This window comes from Electrophorus electricus, chromosome 15, assembly GCF_041902795.1.
Source record: "Electrophorus electricus isolate QZ-2024a chromosome 15, ASM4190279v1, whole genome shotgun sequence".
Lineage (NCBI taxonomy): Eukaryota > Metazoa > Chordata > Actinopteri > Gymnotiformes > Gymnotidae > Electrophorus > Electrophorus electricus.
In genome coordinates this window covers 19,260,001-19,278,721 of record NC_137511.1, presented here as the reverse complement: position 1 = coordinate 19,278,721, position 18,721 = coordinate 19,260,001, and the positions used below count along the sequence as shown (strand labels likewise).

Sequence of the window (18,721 nt, the reverse complement as noted above, 5' to 3'; positions counted from 1 at the left end):
ATGATAGCCCATTAGGTAATAGTGAGGTGGGACGAGCATGATAGCCCATTAGGTAATAGTGAGGTGGGACGAGCATGATAGCCCATTAGGTAATAGTGAGGTGGGACGAGCATGATAGCCCATTAGGTAATAGTGAGGTGGGACGAGCATGATAGCCCATTAGGTAATAGTGAGGTGGGACGAGTATGATAGCCCGTTAGGTAATAGTGAGGTGGGACGAGTATGATAGCCCATTAGGTAATAGTGAGGTGGGACAGGTTTGTAGCCTGTTAAGTAATAGCAGTTTAGAGATAATGAAGTGATGGAGCTGTGAAGACTGTGTAAGACAAACATAAATGGAAATCAGAAAGTAACAAAAGATGGAGTTGTGAATTTGGAACAGGAGCAAGAGAGGAAGGAAGATGTCAAATCAAGGCTGAACGGGGAAGGGCTGAAACACACAGAAGGAGGAGAGGTAGACAGAGGGAGTATGAGGGAGGAGGGCATGGATGTTTATTCAGTGGGGAAGAGGATCAGGTTGTACCTCATGCTCTGTGAACTTTGATCTTAATCCTCATCTGTTCCCACTGTTTCACGACTGGATCACACATACACTCACTCACACACACATACATACATAATCCATACTTTAATGTGATTACAAATGCACACAGACTAGTAGTGTGACAAATAATGTAAGAGTTTACCTAGCCATCTCTCTAAGATGACAAGCTCACTGCTCTCAAATGTGTGTGAGTGAGTGAACAGGGGGCGGAGCTTCATCACGCATGGTTCATTAGATATGGAGTTAAATGTTGTGAATGTAGCACTGTGCTCTCCTAGCTCAACTCAAACCTCTCGCTCAGACTCACTCCTCACTGCTGTGTGAGATCCTCAAATTCTGTGCCAGCTCAGACACATGCATAGGAACTGATTAGAATGACCTCGGAAACAAATGGTAAATTAATCTAAAAGCAAACGTGCCGCTCTGACCTATCTCGGCAGTGAATCAGTCTATTTTATCAAAGGGCAAATTAATATTTGAAATCTGCATTTTAGATTTATGCAGAATGCTGATCACAATGGAACAAAAGGCTTGATATCTGCTTCAAGATTAGCTTGGTAGTTTTTCAGTCTGAAAGCTTTTGAGAAGAAGCCATGTGATATTAGAGACACTTGTATTCCTTGTTGAGACAGGACTGTGCCCTCTTCATCTTTCTTTGACCCAGGTTAAGTGTACTACACTTAGTGCTCTAGCAAATGTTCTGTGCTTGATTATCCAGGAGTCTGATCCATGTCCATTTCAGCAAAATCACGCTACCTTTCCCAATGATCGTGACAGTTGTGCAGGGTCTACATATTTGACACCCTCAACGCGCACAACACCTACAGATGCCTGAAAACCAGTATGCTTATTCTCTCCATTGTATCAGTACAGATCAGTGGAAGTATCTGTGATGATTATTCGACACGTTTTTTTTTTCTTCGCTTCCTGTATAGTGAAGCTGCAAGCGCTACCAAATACGTACCAAAAGTAAGAAAACGCCAAAACGCGTCCGGGTCCTGTATAACTAAGACCAAAGGCAAGAACACTCACTACTATGCCAAGCTGCAAGTGAATGACTATATCTGCCCCTTGGCTTTTTATAGGCTAGGCTATATTGGAGAGTAATTGTTATAATCACGCGTTCAAGGAACATCCGCATGGTCGGAGAGGTTTTTATTCCTGTTTGATGTCTGAATAACAATGATACGCCCCTCCGCCTCGCCATGCAACTCAAAAGCTTCTAAACATAGCCCGAGCGCATTCTAAACACATCCCGTCGTGGAGTCGCTTGTGAGAAGAACCAAAAGTGTTACTACATGATACTATGCATGATAAACCATGATACTTAACGACTAGTGAATACTACAGAGACCATCTCCGGCGCCTATAACGGGGTTAGTCGCTATCCAGTGCTGAAATTGAGTCTATGGCAACACAGATTTATTACACATGCAAAGAGAGATCAGAGAGTTTAGGAAAAAGCGTTGCTATAAATGGTCTTCACGCGTCATCCGAAAACAAAGTGGTAGTACCTGCGCAGCAGTGCTGCCTCCTTCGCCAACGTCACTACTTTGGTCCAGTCGGCTCGTAGTACTACAGCAGAACTGGAATGCCACGGGGAATTCTGTACAACCCACGAGCCAGAGCGCGCGATTCCGTCTAATCAAAGTTCGCGAGGGAGTGAGGCAGTACAGCGCCTGTCCATCTGCTATTAGACATTTAAGATCACGTTCATATGCACGCAGGGGTCGTTAATGGTTTTGAGTGGCGATAAATGCGCAGTTTTGGTGAAGTGAATAATTCGATTTTTAAGTCTACTAATGTCCACACGAAAGAGCTAATTTGGCGTTCTAGTCGTAATCTGCGGACTTTGTTCTTCAGATTGCGCTACCGGGATTCGCAAACTGGTGGTTGACGCTCGGGAGGTAGCCTGCATCAAACCTTACGCGCCCCTTTCAAAACGCACCTGTTTTGTAAGAGATGACGGAAAACAGCGAGAAAGAAAATGACCCCCACAACAGGGACTTGCAGCGATTACCTGGAACAGTTCGTATCCAGCCCGAATCAAAGGTAAGGCGCGACCTTTCCTAAAGCTCATGCGACCGAACAGCACATCAGAGCCAACACGCGGACAGTGAACGGACGTGAATAATTGTTGTTTCGGCGGGTTTGTGATGTTAAAAAAAACCTGACATTTTATAAAATTATGTCGATTACTTAGTAATGAAAGTATATGGAATTTATCCTGTCTTTGGACTGACAAATCAATGGATAAATAGTGCCCAAATCATTTTCAGGTAGGCCGATTCACTGGAACGTTTCAAATATTACCTCTAGATGAGATGGCTATGATTTACTCTATACTGTCTCTGGAAATCAGTGCTGCAAAACTTTGTAACAAAGCCTGCGTGTCAGAATCCGTGGCCTCTGTAGTGATCGGCAACTGGTTTAACACCGTGTGTAAACTGCATCGAAGCGAAGGCTAACGGGGTAGAACAGATCAGACCAGAATGCACTACAGCCGCAAAACTCCAAAGTCAGTCTGTAGTTCGTTATCCGTGAGTAAGCCCAAACCGTTATTATACCTATCAGATCAAAGGCTTTTTCTACTGATGGTTGATAGAGTTCTGGTGAAACGTGAGGTTTCGTCTTAATACATCAGACTAAACGCATATACGCCACGATGACAACAGCACCGAGCTATATGTGACCATAAGTAATACATTACATCATTACATTATGTCAAAACCTGTTTATAAACACACCCCACATAAGCCACTTAAAACACACCTAAAGTCTTTCAAATATAATTGCCTGGGATGTGCTAACATTGTTTCTCTGTTGTCTAGACATGCATCAACCTGATTCTTACCTAGCTATACATGTGAGGCCTCTGTGTTTTTTTCATATGTATAATTAACTTTAATACTGAATCATGTCAATTTTATTGGCTAAGAGGTGGTTGTAACATGCTGCCTTTATCGTGCACAGTATCACATACGGTTATCAAGCTGCCCTCAATGCAAAGACAACATCATTGCAAAGACAATATCATTCTTTCTCCTGGGCAAACGCAATGTATTGGAAATGGGAATAAGGAAACCATATAGAAATTTCTCTGAATGTATTCAGACATTTATAGACATCTCGGGCACTAATTAAAGTAATGGTATTGAGGTTTGTGCCAAATGGGTTTTGGTATGTGTGTATTTAGTTGTATTTTTCATTCCGTCATAGAGTGTGTAAAGTGCGACTGAGTGTGTCTTTGTGCAGACCATTTTGTTTTGGTTGTGTGCTGTTTGTATGCATGTTTGTGTGTGCATGCATGTGTTAGAAGCTGAATGCTGTTGTTCCTGTGTATTCATTTGTGTATATGTCTGTGTGAACTTGTGTGTGCGTGTGTGCTGAAACACACAGCATGATAGATGACTTCATCCTGTGACTGAGACCTTTAGAAAGGAAAAGGCAAGTTTCAACACAGCCCAGGTGTTGTCTCCACACAGGAAACAAAATACAACACAGCCCAGGTGTTGTCTCCACACAGGAGATGAGATACAACACAGCCCAGGTGTTGTCTCCACACAGGAAACAAGATACAACACAGCCCAGGTGTTGTCTCCAAACAGGAGACTAGATACAACACAGCCCAGGTGTTGTCTCCACACAGGAGACAAGATACAACACAGCCCAGGTGTTGTCTCCACACAGGAGATGAGATACAACACAGCCCAGGTGTTGTCTCCACACAGGAGACAAGATACAACACAGCCCAGGTGTTGTCTCCACACAGGAGACAAGATACAACACAGCCCATGTGTTGTCTCCACACAAGAGATGAATTACAGCACAGTCCAGGTGTTGTCTCTACACAGGAGACAAGATACGACACAGCAGAGGTGTTGTCTCCACACAGGAGACTAGATACAACACAGCCCAGGTGTTGTCTCCACACAGGAGATGAATTACAGCACAGCCCAGGTGTTGTCTCCACACAGGAGATGAATTACAGCACAGTCCAGGTGTTGTCTCCACACAGGAGACAAGATACAACACAGCCCAGGTGTTGTCTCCACACAGGAGACTAGATACAACACAGCGTGTTGTCTCCACACAGGAGACAGATTACAGCACAGCCCAGGTGTTATCTCCACACAGGAGACAAGATACAACACAGCCCAGGTGTTGTCTCCACACAGGAGACAAGATACAACACAGCCCAGGTGTTGTCTCCACACAGGAGATTAGATACAACACAGCATGTTGTCTCCACACAGGAGACAAATTACAGCACAGCCCAGGTGTTATCTCCACACAGGAGACAAGATACAACACAGCCCAGGTGTTGTCTCCACACAGGAGACTAGATACAACACAGCGTGTTGTCTCCACACAGGAGACAAATTACAGCACAGTCCAGGTGTTGTCTCCACACAGGAGGCAAGATACAACACAGCCCAGGTGTTGTCTCCACACAGGAGACTAGATACAACACAACGTGTTGTCTCCACACAGGAGACAAATTACAGCACAGCCCAGGTGTTATCTCCACACAGGAGACAAGATATGACACAGTCCAGGTCTGCATGCAGGCACCTCACTGTTCTGAGGACAGTCCCTAAATCTTTTGCTGTAGTAGTCTTTGGTTTGTTTATGGGCAGTCAGTCATGGACGTCATACCATCATGCTTACAAGGTTTTAGAGTGGTGCTTACTTCCTGCACACCTGATACAAGGTCATGATGTGTTTTTGTTCAATAGTGAATTACTATTACATATTTCAGCAGTTATACACAAATGCCTTTTTGACTTTGATGTACAAAACCTATTTTGATGCATCATTCCAGGGTGTTTTTGTAGGCGAGCTCTGTCTTACCCATTCAATACCTAGAAACAAACTCACAGGTTGTTTTCCCTCAAACTAATAAACAACCCAGGTGGGACTTGAACACACAACCCCCAGCACCAGAAGCTAATGCCTTATCCATGAGGCCACAACATGCAAGGTTAGCTATTCTAGATGGCATCATGTTGTGTTGAAAAGAAAGAAAATCCAGGCATGCCAACGATTAGATGATTATGGCGACGGTACCTGGTGCCAGTGCATACAGATGTCATAGCAGTACAGGCCTGCAGCATATGTCGAAAGGGCTCACTAGTTAAGAGTGAGGAAAGCAGTGCCAAGCAGTATGCATGTTTCTGTGTCTCAACAGTACGCCATAGTAGAGAAAAGTTTGTGTCTTTCCACCGATGAAGTTCCATGCTTTCAGCACTTCAGTCCTACAGAGCCTAAGGTGCATTGTCCATTACTAGAGTCATTATCAGATCACTGATACAGACCATGCACAGCAGACAGCTAACCCAGACACAGCACAGCAGACAGCTAACCCAGCCACAGCACAGAAGACAGCTAACACAACCACAGCACAGCAGACAGCTAACCCAGACACAGCACAGCAGACAGCTAACCCAGACACAGCACAGCAGACAGCAAACCCAGCCACAGCACAGAAGACAGCTAACACAGCCACAGCACAGCAGACAGCTAACCCAGACACAGTACAGCAGACAGCTAACCCAGCCACAGCACAGAAGACAGCTAACACAGCCACAGCACAGCAGACAGCTAACCCAGACACAGCACAGCAGACAGCTAACCCAGCCACAGCACAGCAGACAGCTAACCCAGCCACAGCACAGCAGACAGCTAACCCAGCCACAGCACAGCTGACAGCTAACCCAGACACAGTACAGCAGAAAACTTACCCAGCCACAACACAGCAGACAGCTGCCACAGCACAGCAAAAACTAACCCAGCCACAGAACAGCAGACAGCTAACCCAGCCACAGCACAGCAGAAACCAACCCAGCAAAAGTACAGTAGACAGATAACCCAGCCACAGCACAGCAGACAGCTAATGAAGTCCCAACACAGCAGACAGCTAACCCAGCCACAGCATAACAGACAGCTAACCCAGCCACAGCATAACAGACAGCTAACCCAACCACAGCACAGCAGACAGCACATGAGTGTGGGCCAGGGAGCAAGGCTACATGTGTGGGTGAATAGGCAGGGTGAGTCCTGGGGGTGAGAAGTCTGGTGTGAAATCTCAGTTCCCACGCCGTCTGTGTGTGTTCCAGCGCAGCAGCAGGACAAACCCTGAGGTGAGAGTGTGAATTCAGCACATGCCTGAGCTGACAGGGAAAAGAGGAGGCTGTAGGCTAATAAGATGAGAGACCGTACACTTTGAGACACGAATAATTAATCCTGCCCTTTTGATGTCTGCTCTATGTGCTACATGACCCCTACTGAATTCACTGAAAACACCGTCTGATTTTTGCCACAACATGTAGTTGCGCTTTCAACATAAGCTAAATATAATGTGTATAAAAATATAGCTTTTATATAAATATATTTTAAGTTAAAATATATTTGAAAGTTTTAATTCCATTGACTAGCCCACATGTTTGGTACAAATCCAGTCAACATGAAAGATGGGTAACAGAAAAGTTCTCAGTTTTCTTTCTTTCTTTCTCTATGTGTGATTTTTAAGCAAACATTCTGATATTTACTAACTTTCTGATTCTGTCATGCTCCCCAGAAATCCTAACGCTGGCACTTGTACTGTCTGAAACTAGGACTCCCAGCAGTGACCTGCCAACATCCCATCTGTCACTCCACCACAGCCCACCAATCACAAGTCTCTCCTTTGATCTGCATCCTCCTGGTTATTGATTGTTCCTACCTGTTCCATATTACACTTATCTGTATAGTTTGTCTGTTTTTACTTCAACATTGTGAAGTACTGCTTCTCTTGGTTTATCGTAAAAGTTTCTGTCTTTGTGCAGACCTTTTTGTTTTGATGGTCCTTATTTCCTGCACATCTGGTATAAGGTCATGATGTGTTTCTGTTAGATATAGAATTACTACGACATATTTCAGCAATTATACAAAACTGCCCTTTTGACTTATGTAACATATTGCGATATCTCATTTTAGTGTGTTTTTGTAGGTGAGCTCAGTTAACCATTTTACACAAGTTGTCCAATACCTATAAAGAAACTCATAGGTTGTTTTGCTCACAAACTAATTAACAACCCAGGTGGGACTTGAACCCACAATCCCCAGCTCCGGAGGCTGATGCCTTATCCATTAGGCCACTGGGTCATACTGCTGTAGTTGGTTTACCTGTTTGCTGGATTGGTTTGGTTTATTGATTGTCTTGTCAAGACCGCTTCTCTTTGTTTATGGCTTGTTTTCTCATTTCTGTTTCTCTGTTTGTCTGTATGTTGCTGCTGTATTTTCTCTGCTTCCTGACCATAGCTCTGGACTTTGCCCTCTTATAATAAAGCAAATGTGCTCTTTCATATCTGTGAGCATCTGCTTGGATGTGACCAGTCACTTTATACAAATGTAGAAAACAAAATTTTATCTGAATCACCTTTACTCTGTTTTGCTCATTATGCAGTAGTAATGTTAAGTTTACCTGAAAATAGAATGGTAAGACCGAATATAATCAGATCAAAATCAAGATGTGTACGGAATACATATTACTCATACAAACATCAGTGTTAAGACACAAAAAGACTGTTTTAATTCAGGCAAGCATCATTTAATAACAAAAATGCTGTGAGGTTCTAACACAAATGTGTTGGTGCCTTATGAAACTGCATCTTGGTTTAGATGGGCATTTAAGTAAATTCCCCAAGTACAACTTTGGATCTTGAAATAATTGACATACTTACTGTCTCTCTGGCATTAGATGACAAGACCCCAGTATTCTCTCTGTTTGGCGTTAGATGACCAGACCCCAGTATTCTCTCTGTTTGGCGTTAGATGACCAGACCCCAGTATTCTCTCTGTTTGGGGTTAGATGACCAGACCCCAGTATTCTCTCTGTTTGGCGTTAGATGACCAGACCCCAGTATTCTCTCTGTTTGGCGTTAGATGACCAGACCCCAGTATTCTCTCTGTTTGGGGTTAGATGACCAGACCCCAGTTTTTTTCTCTGTTTCTCTCTGATAGTGATGAACAGGGCAGATAATCTCTGTGAAAAAGCTGTGAAATCAGTGAAGCAGCTGCACAACCTCTATGAAAAAGATTTGAAGCTGATGTGAACGTTGATGCCGAACACTGATGTCGAATGCTGATGTAGAACATTGCTGTAGAACATTAATGTAGAACCTTGATGTAGAACATTAATATAGAACACTGATGTAGAACGCTGATGTAGAATGGTGATGTAGAACGCTGATGTAGAACTTTGATGTAGAACACTGATGTAGAACGTTGATGTAGAACGCTGATGTAGAATGCTGATGTAGAACATTGATGTAGAACTTTGATGTAGAACACTGATGTAGAATGCTGATAAAGAATGTTGATGTAGAATGCTGATGTAGAATGCTGATGTAGAACATTGATGTAGAACTTTGATGTAGAATACTGATGTAGAATGCTGATAAAGAATGTTGATGTAGAACGCTGATGTAGAATGGTGATATAGAATGATGAGGTAGAATGATGATGTAGAACGATGATGTAAAATGATGATATAGAACACTGATGTAGAATGATGATGTAGAACACCGATATAGAATGATGATGTGGAATAATGATGTAGAATGCTGGCATGTGTTTCCAAGTTGGAAAAATATTTTATCATATTTGACATGTTACATTATTGTAATGAATCATGTTTCAGGGCAAAATATTTTTTAAATAGAGCAGAAAACAACTTTCTCTATTACTTCCCACTGCATACAAGTGTGTGTTTGTGTGTGTGTGTGTGTGTGTGTTATTGCACACACTGCTCTTCCAGGTAGTATGTCTGTGTTTTACACCAGAGCCTCCAGTGTAGTTACAGGGTTAAAAGCAGCAGGATAATAGCAGCAAACAAGATGTGATGAAAGGGGTAGAGTGGAACCTGCAGCTTGTGTGTGTGTGTGCGTGTGTGTGTGTGTGTGTGTGTGCGTGTGCGTGTGCGTGTGCGTGTGCGCGTGCGCGTGCGTGCGCGTGCGCGTGTGCGCGTGTGCGCGTGCGTGCGTGTGCGTGTGCGTGTGTGTGTGTGCGTGTGTGTGCGTGTGTGTGTGTGTGCGCGTGTGCGTGTGCATGTGTGTGTGTGTGTGTGTGCTGAAATCCTGGCTAGTAGAAGTGCCTGCCTTTATCTTTCATTTATTTGTGCATCCCTGATGGACTATTTTTAGACGCTCTGCTTCACACCTTCAAACGCAGCTATAACAAGGCCACAGTGTCTGAGCATGTGTGTGTGTGTGTGTGTGTGTGTGTGTGTGTGTGTGTGTGTGTGTGTGTGTGTGTGTGTGTGTGTGTGTGTGTGTGTGTGTGTGTGTGTGTACTGATGCATGCACACACATGCAGGGGTACTGTTTGTCCCTGACTGTCACAGTAGAACGACTTACAACTGTTCTGGGTTCAAAAGCAATGACGAAATCAAGATATATGTTTATCTCATATATGTTCTTCTCATATATGTTCATCTCATATATGTTTATCTCATCTCATATATGTTCATCTCATATATGTTTATCTCATCTCATATATGTTCATCTCATATATGTTTATCTCATATATGTTTATCTCATATATGTTCATGCCATCTTTAAGTTTCTAAACACTATTTCTCTCTCTCAGTCTGCCTCTTCCTTGTACCTTGAGTGCTTACAAATTTTTAGGATGGTCTTGGGATCATTGTCTAATAATAGACATTACTGTCCTTAAGGGACACACAACAACAATCGTGTCTGGATGATGCCGTCTCCATAATTCTGCTCTGCCTCCTTCCAGTAATAAAAGTCCCCCAAAGGATTTTTCCCCTGGCAGGCTGGACATGCTGACTGGTTGACACCAGCAGGCCGAATACACTGAAATTAGCTCAATGACCCGAAAACATGACAGGACGTTTACTTCTAGAACCGAATTTTTATGTGCCTTTTTACTGCCGCACAAGGAAAATTCCAGCAATTTAAGTAAGAAACTTCTCTCATCAATCTTCATCACACTCATGAACATCTTGCCTGAGTCAGGGAAAGCAAGCACAACTAATTAGTTTCCCACGGTCGTGTGAACTGGCCTACATACGGTCACTGTGTTGTCCTTGGTTACTATGGGGCAGACAACTTGTATATTCCGCTTGACATAAGCTGAACTAAGAAGGACAGCCAACCAATCCCAGAACCCAGAGTGTCTGTTCTGCTCTTTCTGATTGGCTGTTTACTGTAAATTCTCATTCGCACCCTCATTCTCATCCTTGTTTGTGGGGATTTTTTCGGCTTGACTTGGTATTTCCAGACAGATGGAGATAAAAGGAGAACACTCACCTCAGTGTCTGATTGAGGGGATTGCAATCACATTGTCTCACATAAGTGGAAATTCAGGACAGTAGGACATGATTTTATTGAGAACATCTTGATAGTGGTTTCCAGTTGAGAGTACAATATGTATGATTGGCTGCTACTTCTCACCTGTGTGTGATTGGATGTAAAAGCTGTGTGTGTTAATTGTAAAGCGACCTTTACAATTAAATTAAAGGTGCTATATGAATATAAATCTTTCTCTCTCTCTTGCTCTCTCTCTCTCTCTCTCTCTCTCTCTCTCTCAGCTTCAGAAGCTAAAGCGCTCCCTGTCCTTCAAGTCTGTCATCCGGAGTAAAAGTGTCGACAATTTCTTCCATCGGGCCATTAGTGAGGCTCCTCCCCCAGACCTCATTACAGAGTCTCCGCCCCCTGTGATGGAGTCGCCCTCGCCCCCACCCTTCCAGGAGTGCTCTTTGCACTTTGATAGGTCGCCATCGCTGTCACCATCCATTAGCCCCAACCCCTCGCTGTGTTCTCGTTCGCCATCAGTCAGCCCCTCCCTGTCAATCAACTCCGAAGTCCTGTCGCAGCCACACCCACAGAAAACTCACTGTTTCCAGGAATATGTGTTTCGCCGGCCAACTGTCTGTCAGCAGTGCAAGCAAATGATTACAGGTATACGCACCTAAACACCACACACACGCACACACACACAAACACAAATAGCATATCTTAAAAAGCCTAATCAGCACAGAACTCTAAGGATATTTTAGTTAGAATTACTTTAGTCAAAGAAATAGCATTTCTTTCCATTACTGCATTTCTGTTGCAGCGTTTATCAGTCTGGTTCCTAGGAGTTACCGCACAGTTCACATTTTTCCTCTAACACCGCTCCCATGATGCCCGCATCAGGTATTCCGTGTTCTTAATGGCTTGGATCAGGCGTGTTGGGAGTCAGGTTGCAGCAAAAATGTGAACTGTCTGGATTAACACCTTCATGCTGATTATCTGGCTAAGTGAGTAGAATCATTGGCTGGACAATCCAATGGGTTTTTTGGACAACTGAAAAAAAGGATGATACAGAAACTCTTAATGTGTCCTGGCATTACTCTTTGATGTCATAGGATCCCATCTGGATTTTTCCTTTGCTCCAGTTGCAGAGCAAATTTACATTTACACAATTACATTTACATTACATTGCATTTACATTGACATTACAAATGAATACCATTTCATAGTTGAGGAAGAAACTGGTATGCTAAAGCAGTGAAGATAGCACCAGTACAGAGATTTACTAAACAGAACACAAGAAAGAGAAGGAGACCGACAGTGAGGGTATGTCCTGTGTATGTGCATCGCTCCAGGAATGTTAACTCCCTCAGCATGACTTACTACAGGGCAAACGCACTCAAAGGCAGCAAGAATTACAGTCGTGATCAGAGCAGCTCCTGGGAGATGCTTTCCTGCTGTGACTCTGGTTCTCACTGTGTTTGTACTATGGAAAGCAAAGTCATTCTTCTAAAATGAATCCACATTCACAGTCCACTAAAATTAATCCACATTCATACATTCCTTTTCTTTTAAGATTTATCATCCAGTAAAGTTAGTACCTGTGCTGATGTGCAGTAATTGAAAAATTATTTCAATGAACGCAGTACATTAACAAGATTAACAATATATTCCTGTTACGTCAATAATATGTTTTTTATATTATTACATATACTTAAACATGCTATTTAGTGTGAAAAGTTATAGTGAAAGAAGATGAATGACAAATTATGGTAATACACGTAGCTCTTTTGATCTCATACTATCTCTCTCTGTCTCTCTCATGCTGTCTTTCTCTGTCACTATTATGGTGTCTCTCTCTGTCTCTATCTTCGGCTGTCTCTCTCTCTCTCTCTCTCTCTCTCTCTCTCTCTCTCTCTCTCTCTCTCTCTCTCATGCTGTCTCTCTCTCTCTCTCGCTCTCTCTTTCTCTCCCTATCTCTGTGTGTAGGGAACTCTAAGCAGGGTTTGCGATGTAAAGCGTGCAAGCTAGGAGCTCATCTTTGGTGCTCATCAGAGCTCTCCCAGCAAGCTTGCAATGGCAAGGTGAGTCATACACACAGAAACAAACAAACATACATGCACACACCCAACCACACACCTACTCATTCAGTCATATACACATTTATTTTACACTCTGGGCCTATATACTGACATCCCAGCCTCTCCTGTAGAAACCCTAACCCTCTCCTGAATAAGCCCAGTTTAACCCTAACCCTCTCCTGAATAAGCCCAGTTTAACCCTAACCCTCTCCTGAATAAGCCCGGTTTAACCCTAACCCTCTCCTGAATAAACCCGGTTTAACCCTAACCCTCTCCTGAATAAGCCCGGTTTAACCCTAACCCTCTCCTGAATAAGCCCGGTTTAACCCTAACCCTCTCCTGAATAAACCCGGTTTAACCCTAACCCTCTCCTGAATAAGCCCGGTTTAACCCTAACCCTCTCCTGAATAAGCCCGGTTTAACCCTAACCCTCTCCTGAATAAACCCGGTTTAACCCTAACCCTCTCCTGAATAAGCCCGGTTTAACCCTAACCCTCTCCTGAATAAGCCCGGTTTAACCCTAACCCTCTCCTGAATAAGCCCGGTTTAACCCTAACCCTCTCCTGAATAAGCCCGGTTTAACCCTAACCCTCTCCTGAATAAGCCCGGTTTAACCCTAACCCTCTCCTGAATAAGCCTGGTTTAACCCTAACCTTCTCCTAAATAAGCCCGGTTTAACCCTAACCCTCTCCTGAATAAGCCCGGTTTAACCCTAACCCTCTCCTGAATAAGCCCGGTTTAACCCTAACCCTCTCCTGAATAAGCCCGGTTTAACCCTAACCCTCTCCTGAATAAGCCCGGTTTAACCCTAACCCTCTCCTGAATAAGCCTGGTTTAACCCTAACCTTCTCCTAAATAAGCCCGGTTTAACCCTAACCCTCTCCTGAATAAACCCAATTGGACCCTAACCCTGTCCTGAATAAGCTCAGTTTAACCCTAACCTTGTCCTGAATAACGCAGGTAGTGTGTTGGCAACTGTGGTGCTCCGGTTCACACTCAGTGGTTGGACCGCGGAAGGCTCCACTCATCAGCAGACAGGCCCCACCTCTGCCCCACGGGAGGAGCATGGGTGTTCATGGTTTCCTGAGCTTGACTCCAAGTGGGTCAGCCAGGCCGGTGGCATTCAGCCAGAGAACACGAGACGACACAGCAGAGTTACATACAAGGGGAACGAATTAAAAGGACGGGGCAGCGGAGGAGAGGAGAGCAGTGGAGAGGAGAAAAGCATAAAACTGTCTCTGACCAGCACAGATTTGTGGTAGGGGAGTGCAGGCAGTGCAAGGTTACTCATAATGCTGCTTAAGACCTTTATCTCTTTCTCTCATTTCTTCCTCCCTCCCTCTCTCTCTCTCTCTCTCTCTCTCTCTCTCTCTCTCTCTCGCGCTTGCTCTAACCCTACCACATACCCAGGAGCTAGCGGGCAAGTCCTTGTGCCGTCAGTGTGTTGCGTGTTGTGTGCAGTATGGGGCGAGAGTTTGGGGACGCGTGTGCACGTTGCCCAGCCTCAAATGGACCACTTATGCAAACAGGCCAATCTTTTAACAGCACGAGCAAAAACATCAGACAGCATATAGTGAAATATTTTTGCCCCTTAAACTGAACTGGTTCGTATTTCCCATCATACGTCCTTCTCTGAGCTTACACGGGTCTGTGAGCTCTGATTAGTCACAGACATGGCAGGTGAAGAATGGGAGCAGCTTCAGATGAAGACCCATGTCGATACTGTCAGCCCTGATCCCTACGCTTGGATAAGAAAGACTCTTCTACCTCTACATTTGACTTCCAGATCCACTCCATAATATTTACCATGACACGCGTCTGTCAGTCTGTGTTAAAGGCTAAATCTGTCTAAATATAGGTATCCTACACTACAACGTCCAAGATTTTACAGGGGTGGAAAAATTTCTCACCATTTTTTAGTGGATCGTTATCAGTGAAAACTGTAACCTCGCTACATATTTATTATAGCGACTGTGCATTGTCAGTGCATAGTGAAGTAATGCTCTAATTTTGCAGGCAAGAACATTTAAATTTCAGCTTACTGGGTTGTGTTACATTATCTGAGCTGTGTTACATTATCTGAGCTGTGTTACATTATCTGAGCTGTGTTACATTATCTGAGTTGTGTTACATTATCTGAGCTGTGTTGACTTACCTTTCAGTATGTCACCCTATGCTGTTGCATTCCAACACTGGATCTTAATTATCCCAGAACAGAACTGAGCATTTCACACCTTTTCAGTTTATCATCAGTTTATCACTCTCTCTCACACACACGTGCACCCTCCCTCTCTCTCTCTCTCTCTCTCTCTCTCCCTCTCTCTCTCTCTCTCTCTCTCTCTCTCTCTCTCTCTCTCTCTCTCTCTCTCTATCCCTTGCTCTCAGGGGATCAGACTGCTTCTTTGTCACAGCTGTTTCATGATGTGTGTCATTTGCAGTTATGTAAATGTTGTGAAATGCTCAACCTATTACATAAGCAAGTCCAAGCAGAGTGTCAGTGCAGTGCCACGTTTAAGGCTGCTGTGAGAACACAGATTCTCAATATTACAGCCTTTCACAGATGCTAAGATACATTTCTTGAAACCTTTCACCCTTTTTGCAAAACAATAAACACAAAACCCAATTTTCAAACAACGTTCACAAACCCCTGACTCTTCTTGCAAAATCAATCACCTCAAGCCCATTACATCTGTCCTCAATATCAGTGTATTCAGATCATACAAAACCCAGTCAATATAAAAACCCTGCTGAGTATTTGTTACACACTGCACCAAAAAAAGGAAAAGTGTACAGGGCACGTAGCGCCAGAAAACAGAAAACATTTGACAAGAGTTTTATTGGAGAGCACCGGAGGACACAGTCAGAGGTGGAGAGGCTGGCAATTCATAACTTGCTTTATCTCCAACCACTCAGTGCTGTGAATCTGCTGAGATTGGGATGAGCTACTTGTCTTGCTTCCTGTTCCACGAACAAGAACATGATCCATCACATTTGCTCCGGAATTTCATCCGGAATGACTGTTCTTCCTTTTGTTCTTCCTCCTCCTCATAAGTCACCTGTTCTTCCTCTACCTCTCAGATCGTTTGCATCTATTGTTGATATCAACCTCCAGTTTCATCTGCCTGTGCACCCTGAACTGGCTTATATTGGTTCCATCACATCGTTAGCAACAAGTGTGAACAGTACTGAGTCATTGTGTGTAAGCTATGACATCTGTGCTGTAATTGTGTTTAGCTTCTGCCACCTGTGGGCACAATTATGCATCACAGTGCAAAATGTGCTGCAGTGAGTGAGTGAGAATGTGCTTAGAGTTTTCCAAAACGAGTAAATAAGACCTGCAAATTGTATCTAGGTGAAAATTGTTTGGGTTTTATCAAAAAAGTGATCAATTCATTAAATGAGTTCAGGCCACTGACCATTCAGACAGTGGGGTTTAATGTTTCAGCAGTACAGAAATGAAGATGTTTAGAAACCTGGTGGTGTCGTGTTTTAGCCTGCTTCTAACAGGGCTGGGAGCTCCTCTATTAGTCTTTGTTGCATTTGAAATGTACCAGGCAGCAGACATCAGCACATGGCTCTGGCTGGTCTATCAGAAGTATGGAAGTCTGACTGTCTGCCAATTTCAATGAATAATTTAAAGATTTTAGTGTGAACTCCACATTTGTTTTTGTCCAGATATTCTGAGGAGACGTGTGTATTTGTACTTTTGCATACATATATGAGCTTGTGTGTGTTTGTACGTGTGTGTTTGTGCATGCCTCTGTTTATGTGCCTGTGCATGTGTGTGTGTGTGCGTGTGCATGTGTGCGTGTGCGTGTGCACTCGCATGCATACTTGTGCGTGTGCGCATGAAAGAGATATAATGAGCCAAGATTCTCTCTCTCTCTGTCCCCCTCTCTTTCTCTTTCTCTCTTTCTCTCTCTCTCTCTTTCTCACTTTCAGGGGGATCCCGCTCTTGCTATGTCATCTGATTCCGTGTCAGTTTCTGCAGTAATGAGATCTTAATGTTCGCTCGGCTCAATATGGTTGACCCACTCCCTTATGGCCAGCGTGGCCGTTGGTTAAGTGAGAGACTGGAGAGAATATCAGCTTATGGAGGAGTGCAACATCTTTGCAACCTCATTGACCTTTTGAGCTGCAGAGGTCGTCATATGCTCTCTCACTTTCGCTCTCTTCCCTGAAAATATTGCCTGTGCAGGCAAAAAAAAACAAGAGGGAAAAAAAGTAAAAGCATTTCACACTGTTTACAGATTCACAGAGTGCAATCTGCCTCCACTTGTATTCATGAGCATCTCCTGATTGGTTAGCTTTGAGCTCTGCAGCATCTGATAGATGTATTTCCTGTCTGGGCATGTGAGCAGAGACAGTTGACGAAGCAGAGGGGTGGCTTGTCGGAGTTACGTGCAGTTAAGGTATCGAGCAGGGAAATGACTGCTGTATCTCAGTAGGGGCGTCTCATGCACGCGTGTCTCAGAAATGCGTGTCTCAGGCACACATGCCTCACACGTACATGCACACTCGATGAGCAGGAAGCCTTTATGCTTCATGCTGCTCTTGCACCGAGCCAGTGCAGCAGCGACTGAGTGGATGAAAGTGAAGCCAGATTTGGGCCGGCACAGGTAGGACCTCTGGGGCAGGACCCAGAACATCCTCCAGGGTGTGTGGGGGGCAGGACCCAGAACATTGTCCAGTGTGTGTGGGGGGCAGGACCCAGAACATCCTCCAGTGTGTGGGGGGGCAGGACCCAGAACATCGTCCAGTGTGTGTGTGGGGCAGATCCCAGAACATCGTCCAGTGTGTGTGTGGGGCAGATCCCAGAACATCGTCCAGTGTGTGTGTGGGGCAGATCCCAGAACCTCGTCCAGTGTGTGTGTGGGGCAGATCCCAGAACATCATCCAGTGTGTGTGGGGGGCAGATCCCAGAACATCATCCAGTGTGTGTAGGGCTACATACTCTTTCTGTGACACCCAGGTGTTGCACTGACATTTACCACACTGGAAATGCCAAGAACTTTTCTAAGTACTTGCATGCAGTGTTCATATGTTCACACACACACACACACACACACACACACACACACACACACACACACACACACTTGTCCTGAATATGTGTGATTAATGGTGTTATCTGATGAGAATCTGCTTTTAAACTGGAGATAATGAAAATGTCAAATATAATACCAGAAGATTTAACTATTTAAATCCAGAGCACTTCACTACAAATATCCAGAGGATTACATACACACACACACACACACACACAACACAGACATACACACATATACAGAACTACACTCATACACACACAGCCATACACACGCAGCCATACACACACGATACAGATATACACAGACATACACTCATACACACACACACCAACCTCAGATTCTCACATATTATTCTTAGGCTTTGAGATTCTGTATCACTAAAGGTGAAATGAAACATTTACTGTGCTCCAGTACTCTCTCTATAGTATCCAGTGTCTCCATCCTTTTGCCATAATGAAAAAACACAGTTCTCTTTCAAAACAACACCATACTCCTTTTCAGGGTTTCATAATTCATGACAAAAAGCCTAAAGTGTTGTTTGCTCAGAGCAACAAGATAAATATTACACTGGTCATCACATTTACAGATGCGTTACATCTTCTTCATAAGTGGTGGTTCTCCATCCTTATGCTGTCCCACCCCTATGAGTTTTCCTGTACTCTGATTGGCTCACAAATTAAAACTTTTTGTGGATTGTCTTGTTCTAACTGGCTGATGGAGTAGATTAAGTCCACTAGAGAGGCA

At 43.9% G+C, this 18,721-nt stretch overlaps 1 protein-coding gene and 1 non-coding gene across 2 annotated transcripts in view; one reads left to right on the top strand and one right to left on the bottom strand.

The window, feature by feature from the left end:
• Nucleotides 1–2,087: 2,087 nt before the first annotated feature.
• LOC113576851 (SH3 and cysteine-rich domain-containing protein 2) overlaps nt 2,088–18,721 on the top strand; it is a 30,619-nt gene continuing 13,985 nt past the window's right edge. The window contains exons 1-3 of the mRNA XM_035533432.2: nt 2,088–2,596; nt 11,142–11,511; nt 12,835–12,929. Coding sequence (XP_035389325.1) covers nt 2,507–2,596; nt 11,142–11,511; nt 12,835–12,929 — 555 coding nt within the window. The 5' untranslated portion in view covers nt 2,088–2,506. The remainder of the gene's footprint in view (nt 2,597–11,141; nt 11,512–12,834; nt 12,930–18,721) is intronic.
• Nucleotides 7,618–7,690, bottom strand: trnar-ccg (transfer RNA arginine (anticodon CCG)). Its single transcript has one exon. It is a non-coding gene; the product is annotated as a tRNA-Arg (tRNA).